Raw genomic sequence first — 17666 nt, 5'->3', positions numbered from 1 at the left:
AAATGCTTAAGAGTAGAAGACACTTAAGAGCAAATTCTAGGCAGAAAGAATGTGTTTACTCTTAACAATCAAAATCTGATTTAGCTTGACAGAAAATGGGATGGAATCCCCTGGCATAGACTGCTATTGAGAACCTGACTGTATGGATACAAATAGATCTGGTCCATGCCTTTCTGTGCAAACATGGAACTGCAATTAAAGCATTAAGGAAAGTACTGTTTTCCTTAATGACTTAACAGCAATTCCACTTCTATACAAAACCATGCTTCTATCAAGAAATAAAACTTCAATTTTGCTTTCATTCGCTTATGCTAAAAAAAAAAAGCCCAGAAAACTTCAGTTTAATAAACATTTAAATTCAAAAGGCTTCTGTAGGGTCCAGCCCCATGGCCTAGCGGTTAAGTTTGGCACTCTCCGCTTCGTTGGCCCAGGTTCAGTTCTGGGTGCAGACCTATACCACTTGTCAACCATGCTCTGGCGGTGACCCACATGCAAAACAGAGGAAGACTGGCACAGGTGTTAGCTCAGGGTGAATCTTCCTCAAGCAAAGAAAAAAAAAAAGGGCTGGCACAGTGGCATAGCAGTTAAGTGTGCATGCTCCCCATCAGCAGCCCAGGGTTTGCAGGTTTGGATCCTGGGCACAGAACTACACATTGCTTATCAAGCCATGCTGTGGCAGCGTCCCATATAAAGTAGAGGAAGACAGGCATGGATGTTAGCCCAGGGCCAATCTTCCTCAGCAAAAAAAAAAAGAAAAAAAGAGGAGGATTGGCAACAGATGTTAGCTCAGGGCTAATCTTCCTCAAAAAAAAAAAAAGCCTTCTGTATATTTAAGTAGGGCAGGAAGCAAGAGGAAATAAAATAATGGTTAGGAAGACATAAACACAAGAATTCAGACTTTGAATTAGAAAACTAATGATGAAATGAAGTGGATATGTCCAGAGGATCTTTTTAGTAGCATTATTTACTAATTGGTTAAAAAAAGAAAAAACCAAAAAAAAAAGAAGAAACTATAAGTGGCAGAAGCTATAGAAGTAAAATAAGAAATCATAAAGTATGTGAAAGGGCTCACTTTTATAAATTTAAAAAAAAAAAGAAAGAAATTGAGACCATGGTCTAATTGCAGAGAACTTTTAAATCTCAAATTTAAATATTTCTCAAAGATGAAGAGGTAGATAGCGCAAAGGCAGGAAAATAAAAATAACTTGAGAAGAAACCAAGTTTTAGAGAAAGAGCTGGGGAAGACAATAACCTTTCCAAGTTCTCAACCTATTAAAGGAAGCAAATGAAAGTATACAGAACATATTAGTGCCAATCAATAACTCAAATTCAAGAATTTATTCCTAACATTCTTATTTATATAATGTGCCTCTTTATTGTAAACTGAGGCTTTGATAGATATTTAAGAGGTTAAGTCAATATCAATTTCTTGTTTTTATAATTTTCTTTTAAAAATTACAGTTATTTCATGCTCATTATGGAAAAATCAGAAAATACAGATAAGCAAAGAAAATCAATCCCAATTTCAAATGTGCCAAAGAGCTTAACTCATATTAGTTTCTCTGGAGCTCTGATACTGAGTAAAAAATATTTAATAATATTTCAGCAGTATGTTAAGCCTATATAGTTCAAATATGCCTATAAACTTGCTATTACACTGTCTTGCCTTGATCTTAATTTAAATGAAACAATAATGGTCACTCTTATCTTTACTTTTAAGTCAGATAGCTTCCACTAGACAAATGAAGTGACAACAATTCTGAGGCCCAGAGCACTAACTCCTATCATGCTCTATCCAGAAATCCACTCTCTTCATTCTAGACTGTTTTTGTGTTTAATTAGAAAGTAGAGTTGATCCCAAAAAGAAATGAATGCTAAAGACATATAGCACCAAGGCTTTTGTTCTACCACTGCTGCCTTGCTAGAATACCAATCAAACTATCAAGAGGATGGCTTCCCTGGATAACCGTTTCAATGTCCTTTTTATCCAGCTTTACTGAAGAGACCTCACTCATAGTCTGTCAGAGGGGCCCTATTCTCTAACAGCAATGGAGACAGCAACACTGCAAGGGGAGTTTCATCACAGACCAACATGTCAGCAAGTCAGCATTCCCTTGTTCTGTCTTGATTCTCCATGTACTATATGTGCTCCATCCCTACTTGGGAGCCTACAAAGTGTTCTTCCTCCTGACACTTTAGCAGGGTAAATAGAGCCCAGTGAAGCCTCTAAATAGTTACAATAAAGGAGAAAAAATGCTAGGTCTCAAAATTTAAGAATAATTAACCTTCAAAAGTCATGACTGAAATAGAAAAAAAATTGACACTAACAAAAGAAATCCTAGGCTATGAAAAAGTTGCACAAAAATAAGTCATCACTGGCCTATTATTATTTCTTCTTTCCGTGAAAAGAAAAAAGAAATATATATAACACACATATCAAATTGATATATATATTAATATATATATCAATTTGATATAAGACACCTAATTGAAGTATCAAGATGTCTGCAGCTTACCTTGAAATGGTTCACACACACAAAAAAAGATAAGCCAAATATGGCAAAATGTTAACAACTGTCAATCTAGGTGATGAGTATATAGGTGTTTATAAGTCTCTTACCTTTTGTGTGTGTTTGAAACTTTTTATGATAAAAAGTTGAAAAAATTATGACATCTTATATTTAGACAGCAGTTTTCAATTTATAAGAGCCTTCAGAGACAAAAAAAATAATTTAATCTTCATAATGGCCCTATAAATTTGTTAGGTCAAATATAATCATTGGTATAGTATAGTCTTAAAAACTAAGCCTCAGACATTTAACAAAATTCAACATGTTTCCATGATAAAAACTCTCAAACAACTAGGAATAGAGGGAAAATTCATGATAAAAGGCATTTATGAAAAAGGCACAGGTAACATCATACTCAGTGCTGAAAGACTGAAAGCTTTCCCCCTAAACCAGGAACAAGACAAGGATGTCTACTTTCACTACTGCTATTCAACACTGTACTGAAAGTTCTAGCCAGAACTATTAGACAAGAAAAAATAAGAAAAGGCATCCAAATCGGAAAGAAAGAGGTAAAACTATCTCTGACTGCAGATGATATGCTCCTATACATAGAAAATCCCAAAGAATCCACAAGAATGCTACTAGAGCTAATAAACACATTCAGGAAAGTTAGGGTACAAGATCAATATGAAAAATCATGTTTCTATACATCAGCAATGAACAATCCCAAGATGAAATTAAGAAAGAAATTCCATTTACAATAGCACCTAAAAGAATTAAATACTTAGGAATAAATCTAGCCAAGGAGATAAAAGACTTGTACATTGAAAACTATAAAACATTGCTGGAAAAAATTAAAGATCTAAATTAATGGAAAGACACTCCATGTTCACGAATAGGAAGACTTAACATTGTGAAAATGTCAATACTACCCAAAGCAATCTACAGATCCAATGCAATACCTATCAAAACTCCAACAGCTTTTTTTTGCAGAAATGGAAAAGCATTTCCTCACATTCATATGGAAGTGCAAGGGATCCTGAATAGTCAACACAATCTTGAAAAAGAAGAATAAAGCTGGAGGACTCACACTTCCCAACTTTGAAATTTACCACAAAGCTACAGTAATTAAAACAGTATGGTACTGGCATCAGGAGAGACATATAGACCAATGGAATAGAATAGAAAGCCCAGAAATAAGTCCTCATATATATGGTCAATTGATTTTTGACAAGAATACCAAGATCATTCAATGGGGAAAAGACAGTCTTTTCCACAAATGGTGCTGGATAAACTGGATATCCCCTTGGAATAGAATGAAGCTTAGACCCTCACCTCACACTGCATATAAAAATTGACTCAAAAAGGATCAAAGGCTAAACTTAAGAGTTAAAACTATAAAATTCTTAGAAGACAACCTTGGGGAAAATCTTCATGACACTGATTTTGGCAATGATTTCATGAGTATGACACCAAAAGCATAGATAACAAAAGAAAAAACAGATAAACTATACTTCATCAAACTTAAGAACTTTTGTGTACCAAAGAATACTATAATGAAAGTGAAAAAAACAACCTACAGAATAGGAGAAAATCTTTGCAAATCATATATCTGACAAGCAATTAATATCTAGAATAGATAAAGAATTCCTACAATTCAACAACAAACAACTCAATTCAAAAATGGGTAAAGGACTTGAATAGACATTTCTCCAAAGAAGATATACAAATGGCCAATAAGCATATGAAGTAATATACTCAACATCATTAGTCATTAGGGAAATGCAAATCAAGACCACGATGAGATACCACTTCACACCTATTAGGATGGCTTTAATAAAAGAAAAAAAAATTAACATGTTAGTGAGAATGTAGAGAAATTGGAACCTTTGTACATTGCTGGTAGAAATGTAAATTGGTGCAGCCACTGTGGAAAATGGTTTGGTGGTTCCTCAAAAGTTAAACATAGAACTAACAGATGACCCAGAAAGTCCACTCATAGGTAAATATCCAAAAGAATTGAAAGCAGGGACTGGAACAGATATCTGTACACCAATGTTCATAGCAGCATTATTCACAATAGCCAAAAGTTAGGAACAACCCAGATGTCCATCAACAGATGAATGAATAAACAAAATGTGGTACATGCAATGGAACACAATTCAGCCATAAAAAGGAATAAAATTTTGACATATGCTACAACATGGACGGACCTTGAAAACATTATGCTTAGTGAGATAAGCCATACACAGAAGGACAATATTACATGATTCCACTTATATGAGGAATCTACAACAGGAAAATTCATAAAGAGAAAGCAGAACAGAGGTTACCAGAGGCTGGAAGAAGGGGAAAAGGGGGAGTTATTTTTTAATGGGTACAGAGTTTACGTTGGGAATGACGAAAAACTTTTGAGTTCAGTTAGTGGTGATGGGTACACAGAGCATTGTAAATATATTTAATGCCACTGAATTGCACACTTACCAATGGTTAAAATGATAAGTATTTTGTTATATTCATTTTAATCACAATTGTTAAAGCATGTTTTAAAAACAAAGTCTCAGAAATACCAAGTGATTTGCTCCACGTCATGCTAGTCGTATGACCAACACTCAGTCTCAATTTTTTAATCTCCATGACAACAAAAGACATATAGTATATTAGCTGCTCAGCATTAAAACAAAATCTAATTGTTTTGATTTCCTAGGCTCTCTCCAGAAGCTCATCTTCTAAGACCAATCAAAAAGAAGAGTAATGTACTTTAGCCCCAATTTGATATGAAATCACCACTACCCTCAGATACTCTCTCACTTCTGCCCTTAGCCCAGGCAGGTGAGAAAACAGTGCCCAGCACACTTAGCGTACACTAGCCATGATCAGGAAAGCAGGCTCCGGAGTCACGTCACCAGTTCATATCCTGGTTCCACTACTAACTGTGTGACCTCAGCCGGGTAATCTAACCTCATGGGTCAGTTTCCTCATCTGTGAGATGTGAATAACAGTACTTACCTCATAAAGTTGTTAAATCAAATTAATACATGCAAAGTACTTAGAACAGATCTTGGCTCATGGTAAAAAAGAAGATTTCTACCACCTTCTCCTCCTTACTCCCTTCCTCCTCCTTCTTTTTCCTCTTTATCATCAGCAACATTATTTATTTTGGCTAAGACTCTGCAAATTACCTGTGAAACCGTCATCTGCATGTTACTTTGCCCACTGCAAAGCCAGACATCTCCAAATAAGACATCATGAACTCTCAGGGTGAAGTTCATTCTCCCAAGAGTCTGTTGTGCCATCACTTCATAAGATCCACCAGGCTTCATAGGATCCAGTATCACCATCCAGCTATTAGAGTGTGCTGAAATAATAAGGCTCCATGGAATTAATCAATCAATTAATTGAAATGAAATTAAAGCCCAATCCTGTCATGCATCATACTCATCTGTGGCTATTCCCAGCCTCTGTGATGAACTGAATTCAAAGCTATGGAGATTGGCCAAATTTCAGACAAGTGAATAGAAATAACAAAGGCAGCAGCATTTCTATCCTTAATCTGTACCAATCCCTCCTTACTTTTAACTGAAGCATTTACAGGAAAAATAAGTTACCCAGTTATAACCCTAAATGAGGACAGACAAAAATATACAGAGATTAAAATTCAAGGGAGTTTAATAAAAAACATAAAATAGAAATTCTTATTATACTATCGAACTGTCAATATTAACATAATCATAATCTAACAGATTTACACAGTGCCCCAAACTAACTTGTAATTATCTGATCAAATGTGAGCACAGGTTAGAGAAAATCATTCATGATCTGAAACTTCGCCTCGCTGATGGTATCATCCTTGTCCTCAGTCGCCCTACCTCCTCCCCATAGTGCTACCAAGATTAATACCACTAGTGGTTCCGCATTCTCCTATCAACAGTTAAATAGGCAAAGGGAGAAACCAACACATAAAGTAATGAGAGGTATATAAATTAATCTCAGTGAAGAAGATATTTAGGCTTGCCCATTTAATTATTTTCACAGAGTTATTTACCAGACTTAAGGTTTTCGAACTCAACTAGGGAGATGAAAAGCTATCCAAGACCCTATTTCAGAAATTCATAGCATATTCCTTAGGAACCACCCCCCTACCACCTTCCTACCTCTCACCCACTCACCCCACCACCACTGCCAACATCATACTTGGAAACTTAAGGAAGATATCTTCAAAATGGCAAAATTAAGCCTAGGAGAACCAAACAACATGAACAAAGTTGAAGAAACAAGAGAAAAGAGACTATATAAACAATCACTTTAAAATAAATATTCTTGGTATAATGCTGAAGAATACGAACTGATTTATAATTTGTGCCCATCAGATCAATGTAAATTCAAAGGATAAGAGCAGTTAAAACTGGAAATGGATCACCCTAAAGTTATATACCAACCTGTAAAGAATAATTACAAAAATACTGTCCAAGTGCCTAATATGTAGTAGATACTGTGCTAAGTTCTTTCTACTTAGCAAGAGCTAAGGAGAAGCATGAGACGTCTGGATGTATGATGGGAGATTAGTAAAAGCTCAAACCATAAAGAATTGCCCAGAGTCTTGGGGGAAATGTCCAAAACTCTCAAGGCACCAGTGAAAGGATGCATGTTTGCTCCTCTCAAAAGCACAACTGACTAAGCTTGCTACTCCCATCCATAAGAGGTCAATTAAGTCTAGGACCAAACGCTCACTGCTGTTTTTATACCACTAATAGCCAGACATCAACATATTAAATGCATAATTCAACTAAAGCAGAAAAACCACTGTTTTGGAAACAGTGGGCAGCTAGTACAGATTGTGTCGCACAGGTGTGATGTGCTCCATATGGCTCACTTCTGAGCAGGCAGACGCTCCAATCTGTCCTCACTACAGTCTTGCCAAGGTCTTTCCAGGCTTCTTGCACTGACACATCTTACTGGAACTCTGTCCTCCTGCCAACGACATTACCCATTTATGGTGACGAGGTCAACCCCCAGAAAACCTAGGACAGGACTATTTTCTAGCCTTCTACTACTGTACAATCTATTCGTAGTCACTGCTGTTAATTAGATATTTACACTTAGTCTCAATCCAGGCAATAAGGCTGGTGAAGAAAACTACTTTCGCCAGAGCTTCAAAAGGTTTTGCTGCCCAGCAATAGAAAGACAATAAGGGAAGGGGGAGACATTTGGGCAAACCATGGCAAAACCATCCTACTACAGCCAGACGCCAAGCTCTCTCTAGGGCCTAAAGCATCTGAAGAGAACTAAGCATCAAGACCTAAGCCTTATTCCCAAGAACTGCTCTCGTAATGAAACCTCTCAACTTCCTCAAAGACCTTCGAGAACTTCCTTCTGCGCTAGTCCTCAAATTCTTTCAGTTTCTAGCTTTTTTCCTCTCCCACTTGATAAAAGAAAAATAAACTCTGACACAATAATGGGCATTAAGTGAAGTTAACTTCCAGGCAAGGCAGGGGGAACCAGATCCACTACAGAGAGGTCCCTAATGGTCAAACTAACTCAGAAACGATTCCTTTAAAACAATGAGGATTTATTCCCACCTAAGTACATACAAAGTAGAGCAGCCCCTGTGGAGACTGTTTGTTAGACTAAAGGCAAGGATAGGATTATAAAGGCAAAAGCCTGGACTAGTTCAGTTCAGGACTATTTGGTTAAAGTGGAGCTCACCACAGTCGAGTAATAGTTTTTAGAAACTGTGTTGACTCACCAAATAATAAAATTGAGTCACCGACCACAGAGGTGACGTTCACCATCCAGATGGCTTTCCACTGATGCTGATGGGCTTTCCAAGCAACAGCTGCTCTGGTTCCTTCTTCTAGGCCCTAATCACTTGCTATCTTGTAACCTCTCTTACCAATCCAGGCCCAGGATTCTGTAAATTCTCATTTTTGTTGCATTCAAATCTCTGCTTCCTCACATTCTTTCTTCTCCCATCTAGGAAGATTCATATCCTTCCTTCATTACACAGCTACTTAGAGTGCCTACTGTTTGCCAGGCACTCCATCAAGCAGATGGCAGAGTAAACCCCAGCCCTGGGTGATACGGACAAGAAAGCCATGCCAACTGACTAGGGCTTTGTGTTTTCGTCTCTAACACTTAGCATATCTGTTGGCCTATTTCTTACTGTCCCTCTTCTCTTCATATTCCAGCCAAAGGTATAAGTAAAGAACTCTTTCCATTTTTTCTCCACCTCTCCAACCAACTTCCACCTCAAAATAGGAAGAACAATCAAAGGGAAAAAATTAAAATAATTTGTCTAGAGACACAATTAGTCATAAAGTGCTTTCTTGCTTTCTTCCTATTGCTATTCACGTCAGATGTGAATTATTTTTCAGTTTATTGTGCCAATCTCAGATGCCAAGAAGAGAAAAAGGAAAATTAACCATGACCTTCCGCTTCCCAAGAGGAACAACCTAAGCCGGAAGAAGCAGCCCTATTCACTTCTTGCCCCACAGAACCCTGGCACTTCCCCAGCTGCAAACTGGTTCAGTGATTTGTGGAAGTGGCTTGGAGGTAAAGACGGCCTTTCTGTCCAAACTGCCCCTCCCCAATCTGCATTTATTCTGTATAAAGTTCACCTCCATCACCACCAAATATGAACATAAAACCAAAACCAGCTTAAATACTTTTCTACCAATAAAACTTATGCAAGGGGCCGGCCTGGTGGCTTAGCGGTTAAGTGCGTGCGCTCCGCTGCTGGCGGCCCGGGTTCGGATCCCGGGGGCACACCGACGCACCGCTTCTCTGGCCATCCTGAGGCCGCATCCCACATAGAGCAACTAGAAGGATGTGCAACTATGACATACAACTATCTACTGGGGCTTTGGGGAAGAAAAAAAAGGAGGAGGATTGGCAACAGATGTTAGCTCAGAGCCCGTCTTCCTCAGCAAAAAAAAGAGGAGGATTAGCACGGATGTTAGCTCAGGGCTGATCTCCCTCACACACACACACACAAAAAAAAAATTTATAAAACTTATGCAAGTTACTTTAACTATAGCATTCTATGGTGGACATACGCTAAGGTGATAACCAGTAAGTCCAATCCTTACTGGGGAATCCCCAATAAGGGGATTGTATAATCCCCTCCCCTCAAGTGCAGGCAGAATCTGTGATTTGCCTCCAACCAACAGAAACTGGCAAAGAGGATGAGATGTCATTCTCGTGATTAGGTTCCGTTATACCAAAAAGATGAAGAGGTTTTGCAGATGTAATTAAAGTCCCTAATCAGTTATCTTTAAATTAATAAAAAGGAAGATTATCCTGGGTGGGCCTGACCTAACAAGGTGAGCCCTTTAAAAGAGGGTCTAGGGCTCAGAGATCTGAAGCAGCAGAGATACTGCCATGAATTCTACAGGCAAAAGGAAATGAATCTGCCAGCAATCTAAGGGAGCTTGGAAGTAGATCATTCCCTAGCAGAGCCTCCAGATGAGAATGCAGCCTGGCCAATACCTTGATTTCAGCCTTGTGAGACCCTGAGCAGAGACCCCAGCTAAATGATGGCCAGGCTTCAGACCTACAGAAATTGTGAGATAGTAAAAGTGTGTTGTTTTAGACACCTACGTTTGTGGTAATTTATTACGTAGCATAGAAAACTAGTATGCATGCTAACACTGCAACCAGGAGCTTTCTATTTTTCTAAGTGGTTGAGGCTTTTCATATTTTTCTAAATTAGAGAAAAATATATCTATTTACCTCAATCATGATAATAAATTCAGGCAGACACATCCTCATTTTATCACCTACCTATGCTTCCCCCATATGAGAAGATATACCCTATTCTCCCCAATTTTATTCCTTGCATCTGAAAGAATCATAATGAATCATTGACAACATAGTTCGAACAGGCTTAGTACCTGACCATATTCCCAATCATCCCTCAGGTTTTAATTTTCCCAATGCTTAAGTGTCAGTCTGCTGGACAAAAACCTTCATGTTGTTAAATTCCACTTTGTTGTGGGCACCTAGGGGATTCTAGGTAATAAGTTAAATACTAACAGAGATAGACGGAGTGGCAAATTGAGGTAGTCTTGCTGAAAATCCCAGAGTCCTCATCAAAATTTAAACAGAAGTCAAACCTTCAATATACCCTGTGGTGTCTATTTTGAGGAACATTTTCTTTTCTGCCCTATAAAATTTCCTACATGCCTACCTCCTTCATTCCAAATAACACTTTATCCATTTTGCTTCACGGACAGGACACAGCAAGATGCCCATTGAAGTAGGCTTGTGGATCTATATAAACTAAAATACCTGTCTTGTCTACCAAGCAAATGTCGAAAGCCTACTTAATAGATCTAATCCCACCACCACCGATAACAACAACCCCTTTTCCCATGAAATTGCCATCAACAGTCCATGAATCACTTGGTTCCCTTGAGTTGCTGCTGGATATTTTGACTCCAAATGACGCATCACTTTGCAGTGAAGCAACTGAAGCATGACTTGAACCTAAAGCACTAAATGAGAAAGGACAGCAGGAGACAGTGAGGTCCTGGAGAATGGGCACTGTTTGCAGTCTGCTTTGTATTTTCTAGAGTTTCTAGCTCAGTGTTGTATACATAAATAGCCCTCAATTGATGTTCATAGATTTGAACTCAAGATAAGTGAGCAAGTTCACCATCACTGTAAAGGAAAAGAGAGGCTCATCCCCTAATTAACACTTTTTATTCCTTCCTGTCACCATCTACCCTCCTGCCTCATCTCTGGCTACTCCAAATACTGGTCCTGAAACAGCCATGAAAGGGGGAGAAACTAAAAATAATGCATAAAAATATGTTTTTAAACTGAAATGCCATATAGTTAGTATGTGCTTTCTGTACCTATCTCTATAGTTCGATGTATTCTCTGTCCCCTAAATATTTATTGGTAACGTTAATTATTAGCACCAAGGAAATCCTATTTCTTATTCTTAAACTACACAGTTCTTTGGATTTCTAAATCATCATCATTACTGAGACCACCACTACTTGTACTCTGTGCTGCTCATTTCTAAGATGGACACGACACAAAAGGAAAGCACTGCTAGTCTCCTGACTTCTTCATTGTCAGTACATCCTACAAGTCACCAACAGCATTTAAATTCAACAGAGAACAACTTTTCAATCAGCTTAAGCTTCCCTTTCAGGTCTCTTAGTTTCACCCAGTAACATTCTTACCTAAAAAAGTCTTAAAATCCAAGAGCTAGAAGTACTTACCTTGCTTCTATGCCTAGTACATAGTATTTAAAAGTGTTTTTGAATGGAAATGAATTATGAAGAGCCTGCAGCAGGGTCTGGATCACTCTGGATATCAGCACTGTATATTGACAAAACTAATTAGGCAGTCCTTGTTTTCAGAGGCCAGTAAAATTTCCACAAGCTTCCCTGTCACATATATATTCAAGTCACTGCTCAAACCACCAACTCCACAATACTCCAGCACCCCCCAGAGTAGCCTCCTCACCTGTCTGACTCTCATCTCAACATCCACAGCTATGTAGCTAACTCTAACCAAGATATAATCAGGTCTCCACTTGACCCAGCCCTGGGCATGCCCTCCTGTATCCAGTAAGTTCTAGCTTTGCTCCTCCGCACACTCTCATACATCTTTATCTCTTCTAGACAGACTTCTTGGTAGGACCTCTCTGCTCATAAAGACTGCTAATTCTCACCTTCTTGAACATCCTCACAGCCACTATCTTGGGTCAAGCCTTCATTGTCTATTGCCTGAATATCATAATAGCCTGCTAATAGCTCCCGCCAGCTCTAGTCTTATTGATCTCCAATCCATCTTCCACAGTAATCTTTGCCAGAGTAATCTTTCCAAAATAAAAATCTGATTGTGTTATTTTGCTGCTTAAAATCCATTGATCCAAAATAGAGTATACACTCCTTAGAAATGACAAAAAGGCCTTCAAAATTTCCAGCCTATCTCCTGTCATCCACCACCAGTCACATACCCCAGTGTTCCAGAAAAACCAACCTGCTTGCCATTTCTCCAATGACCGTGCTCACTCAGGCCCCATGCCTTTGCCAGGCTCTTCCCTCTACCTGATTTGCCCTACTCATCTTTCAAGATAAACCTTAGACTAAGTTAATGATCCCTCCCATAGCACCCTGTACTTCCTCATTGTGACACTTATCACAGTTAAGTGTAATTGTTTATCATTATTCTGTCTCCTCTCCTAACCTATAAGCTTCATTAGGGGAGAGACCATATTTGTTTTGCTCATCACTGTATCACTAGTACTGGTACATTATCTGGCACACAGTAGGAATTCAATAAATATTTGAATGACTATTAGTAATAATAATAATAGTAATGACAGCTAATACTTATTCAGTACTTACTGTGTGCCAGGTACTGTTCTAAGTATTATACACGTGTTAATTCATTTAATCCTCACGATAATCCTAACTATTATTATCTCCACTTTACAAATAAAGAAGTTGTGACACAAAGATGTTAAATAACATGTCCAAGGTTATACAGCCATTAAGTGACAAAGTCAGGACCTGAACTCAGACAGTGAATTCCAGAGCTTACGTTCTTAACCTCTCCGCCATACTGCCCCTCCCTTTTATATGATTCAGTTCAAATGTCACCTTCTGTGGAAGCCTTCCCTTACCATCCAATTGGAGTTAGACGTTTCTCTTCTGTATCCCATGACACTCCATATACACCTTCATCATAGCATTTATCACACTGCACTATACGACTTGGTGTCTATTTCCATTATTCCGTGAGTTCCTTGAGGACAGGGACTTTGACCTAGTCTTATTTTTCTTGGTGTCGTCAGTGCCTAGCACCTGGTAAATACTCAAATAACTTTTATGGAAGGATGGATAGATGGATGGATTGATGGATGGATGGATGGATGACCTGAGCTGGAGCATAAGCATTCATATTCAGATAATCCAGCAGGTGGCAGAAGAAGACCAAGCGAACAGAGGATGGGCTGCCTTACCTTTCACACTGGTCTCTTTCTTCATGATGGTTTCCTGATCTTGGCACAGAGTCACTGTCACTGTGGCTCCAGATATGCCATAGCCCCAAATCACTGCCCCTGCAGGCTCCTTCTGCAGCACCATGTGATTATGGACGTACGACGCAAAGCGAAAATCAGCACCTAAAAAATTTAGCAAACACTTAGAAGAGCATCATTGGAAAGATTCATCACGGATTGAATCTGGCTAAATAGCAAGAACAGAGAGTCTTTATACAAGAGAATTTGAATAACCAGTCCTTTTAATCTTCCAAAACTAGATCCTGTTACTCCTAATTAGGTAAGCAACATAACAAGAACAGTTTCCAACAATATGCATCATAGTACAAGATGACAAATAAGGAAAACTCAAAGAGCCTGGGACAACCAACGTGTCACAAGCCTCCTCCCCTTCAGAGCTCTTAACCTTCCTTTGCTTTCGGGCTTGGCCCTAACGTTTAACTCTTTCCCCCAAGTCACCAAACTATTCCTATTTTGCACCCCACAGATAGTTATATAGCCATTAAGTGACAGCCATTAAGTGATTTATGAGAAAAATAAACCACTTCCTTCCCCTACTTTCCATTACCACACCCACTCCTCATAGCTGGGAATAAAGAAGCCTGCCTCTCTCCAACACAGCCTTCTCTAATCTTTTAGAGGTCCACTCTCTATCTCCCCCTTTCCTTCCTACCAGTGTCAATGTCCCTCAAATAATCCCCTTTATTGTGGGTTTTTGACAACCCACCAAAAATTCTAAATGAGCATTTATGAATATCTGCAACATCTGCTTCCTTCTAAGGTAAATTCAGATAAACTAAGATGCAAAAAGTGAGGTCGGTGAGAGAGAGAAGGTCAAAATGTCTGAACAAAGGTCTTTCATTGCAATTTTACCCATTTCACAAGCTAAATTATACAAAAAGAACAAGAGGAAGACCACTTGAAACTATGGATTCTACTCTAAAGAGTCACTAACAAGACTGAATAAGAACTTACTTTAACAAGATCATTCCTATTTTTAACATCTAGCCTATATCGAAGTATTTTATTAACAACAAGCATCTATCCAAATTATCTCAGTGAGTTCCTCATCAAAACTTAACAAAGAAAAAAAAAAGCTTCTTAAGTTACGTCCCAATTTGTCTGAACAAAACAGACAAAAATCCCTAGAAGAAAATAATTAACAAAATTAAGATTTTTTAAGGGTTTTAAACAAAAATGACAGGGAGGAAAGAGAATTAGAACTAACAAGGTTGACATTTTCCTCTCTGGAAGCTACGAATGATGACAGCCCCTTAGGCTATAGTTAACATGGCAGCATAGCTAATGGGGTCTCCTACACAGAGTCAGTGGCCTATCTGTACTACGCTTCAAATAACAGCCCAGTCCCTAAACATCCTCAGCTCTCTCTTATGAGTTAGTTCCATCATAAAACCTACATGACAATCAAGGATCATCCAGAAGGCCCACAGGGCTGGAGATGCACAGCTACCACGAGCAAAATGCTCTAAGAAGAGACTACAACACCCCAGGATTGCATAAGCACATTGGCAGCCTGCTGGAGGGAAGGGGAGAGGCACGTGTGTGGGAGGGCCTAGTCTTGGGTAGGTGCTTCATATGGAATAAAAACTGAAAACCAAAGGCCTAAGAGCTAAGCAGAGGGAGGTCAGGGTGGCAGAATGGAGTGAAAAAAACTGGCTGCCGCTTGCATATGAGCTGGTGCATGCAAGGGGCTCCAAGAGATGTGTGCAGCCACTGTTTCATAGGCTTGGGGAAATACCTTTCCAAGTCAGTTTGTTTTCACCAACACACATCTACTGAAACTCCTCTGCATGGCTCTATTCTGAGTTAAAGAATTTTAGAGGTGGAAAGGATCTTTCACACCCTGGGGTATAATCATGTTATTTACTGATCAACAGACTGAGATCCAAGTAGATTAGGTAATTTTTTAAAATAGCTTACATATCAATTAATTAATTCAACAAATATTTATTAGTTGATATATATATTATTTGTTGATAAATATTTATTTGTTGCCTACCATGTGCCAGGCACCATTTTAAGCACTGAGGATATAACAGTGAAAGAAAAAAAAGACAAAAATCCTTGCCAGCAGGGAGCTTACATTCTACTGGGGAACTTACTTGTGGGGCACAGTGTTAAACACACTGCAGACATTAAATTTCTTTGACTGGTCTCAAATTACATAGGTAGTTTATGACAGGACTAGAAACCATGTCACCTGATTCCAAACTTACTGCAATTTCCACTCTGTGGCAGTTAGATACTGGTGGTAAATCAAAGAAAAATCATATTCCCTGTCCTTAAAAAGCTCACGTTCCAAGCTGATAAGAGTAGACAGTGGAACACTACCAAGGAATTGAGCAATGGACAAAACAGGAGAACAAGAAAGGAGGCGGGACCGGTCATTGTTTTTGTCAAACACAAGACTCAACATTTAAATTTTTTTTTAGGTCTTCAATTTTTCCTTCATTTGGGTGTTGGGGTAGACAAACAGGAATTAGTGTTCTGGGGACGTTCAAAGTCGTCATTAAAAGTAGACTGACAAAATTAGAACAGTGGTTACCTCTGGTGAGGAACTAGTGGGTGCATTAGGGAGGAAAATCCAATAAAACTGGTAATGTTCTAGTTAAGTTGGGTGGAGCGCCCATGGGTGCTCATTCGATTGTTTCATTGCTACATATATATTTGTACTTTTCAAATATTACATGATAAACATGAGCACAGAACGGATCATTTGAAGGGAAGATGTCAGGATATGCAACCAAATAAGAAGGAAGGAAAATTTAGAGCACTAATGAATGAAAAATATATTTAATGTTCATGAAGGTGATGTAACGGTACGACCCAAAGTCAAAGATAAAATATTGATATTAAAGTTAGCCTTTAACGGAAAAACTAATAAAATTATGGCCCTACTCTCCTCTCTACCTTCTCCCCACCTCATAGGCTTGACTCAAAGGTCACTGAGTAGGGATGAGAGTCAGGAAATGACATGCAGAGTGCTGCTAGTTTACACTTCTGTTAAACCCTGAAAAACCACTTATGGGCTGCAGTTTGTCTGAATCTGGGTACTTTTTGGGTTCTTAGGTAGAGCAGCAGCCATTTTTCTGCACTCTGTCCATTCTCCACCTCAACTTTCATTTCTTAACAGGGATCTTTGGGGTCCACTATTCGAGTGGTTTGAGGGAAAAAAACGGGTCCAGCCTTATGACTTTACTTTTCATTAGCAGACAGATTCTGTCTTCTGGTTTCTCCATGGTTGTTACTCAGTGTCCAGCCTCGGGTCAAATGACAGGATCTGACCTGGACAACAGTGAAAATGAGTCACCCTCCTCCCCAGTGCTACCCATATTTTCCCAACACCAAAGCTGTAAGCTGCACCAGAAATCAAAGCTGAGCCTTAAATATTCTGAACTAGTGAGGCAGTTGCATTTCTTAGCCCTAATCACCACTTAAACTAGTAAAATTTAATTCCCCCAAGGAGCCCAGCCTGAAGCAAACCCTCCCCAAGGGTACCCTGAGGGGGCAGAACTGAAATGTTTCGGATGACTCAGCCACCTGTTTCCAAATAGTATCTAACTAGCTTCGCCCCCTACCCGTCGAGCTCCCCTGCAGAGACCCTGAGGGTCTCGGTCTGCGCACATTTGGGCCTCCCCACTCGGATAAACCGAACTCTCCCGCTGCACCATAACGACGGTGGAAGGGAGTGGAGGAAGCAGACGGCCCGGATCTCCCGCCCAGCTGACACCTGCAGCCCAGGCCTGCAGCGGAGAACCTGGCACCGAGCCGGAGTTCCTTCCCCCACCTTGAGAGGGGGGCGCGGAGCTCGGAGCCCGCGCAGGCTGACGGGCAGGGGTCGAACCAGGCCGCCTCACCTGCACTTGTGTCGGCCCGCAGGATTAATAGCAGCACCAACCCAAATACAAATCCCGGTGCGAACATGTTGGCGAGGATCCGCCACTCCCGCACGGGAGTCGGGCGTCGGGCGTCGCGACTCGGGACTCGGACTCTAGGCGGGGGCAGGGCCGGGGAGGCCTGACTCCACCCTCTCAGGCCGTTCGGTTCGCGAAGCTGCCCGCGGCCGCCGGGGGAGGCAGTGCCTCTCCCCTTCTCGGCCGCCGTAGTAGATT

At 39.7% G+C, this 17666-nt stretch overlaps 1 protein-coding gene across 2 annotated transcripts in view; it reads right to left on the bottom strand.

Moving 5' to 3' along the window:
• The window catches only part of SIAE (sialic acid acetylesterase), a 39208-nt gene extending 21664 nt beyond the window's left edge, over positions 1-17544 (bottom strand). The window contains exons 1-4 of one of the 2 annotated variants that reach the window (XM_058544920.1): positions 17412-17481; positions 16754-16839; positions 13495-13656; positions 5693-5868 (exon numbers count right to left, since the gene is read on the bottom strand). In XM_058544920.1, coding sequence (XP_058400903.1) covers positions 5693-5868; positions 13495-13656; positions 16754-16793 — 378 coding nt within the window. In that variant the 5' untranslated portion in view covers positions 16794-16839; positions 17412-17481. Of the gene's footprint in view, positions 1-5692; positions 5869-13494; positions 13657-16753; positions 16840-17411 lie in introns of both variants that reach the window. The other variant, XM_058544919.1, reaches the window with a different exon arrangement.
• Positions 17545-17666: the final 122 nt, after the last annotated feature.

The sequence above is a fragment of the Diceros bicornis genome, chromosome 7 (genome assembly GCF_020826845.1).
Source record: "Diceros bicornis minor isolate mBicDic1 chromosome 7, mDicBic1.mat.cur, whole genome shotgun sequence".
In the NCBI taxonomy this organism is placed as follows: domain Eukaryota; kingdom Metazoa; phylum Chordata; class Mammalia; order Perissodactyla; family Rhinocerotidae; genus Diceros; species Diceros bicornis.
The sequence above is the reverse complement of the archived record's forward strand: the minus strand, read 5'-3'. Positions and strand labels throughout refer to the sequence as shown.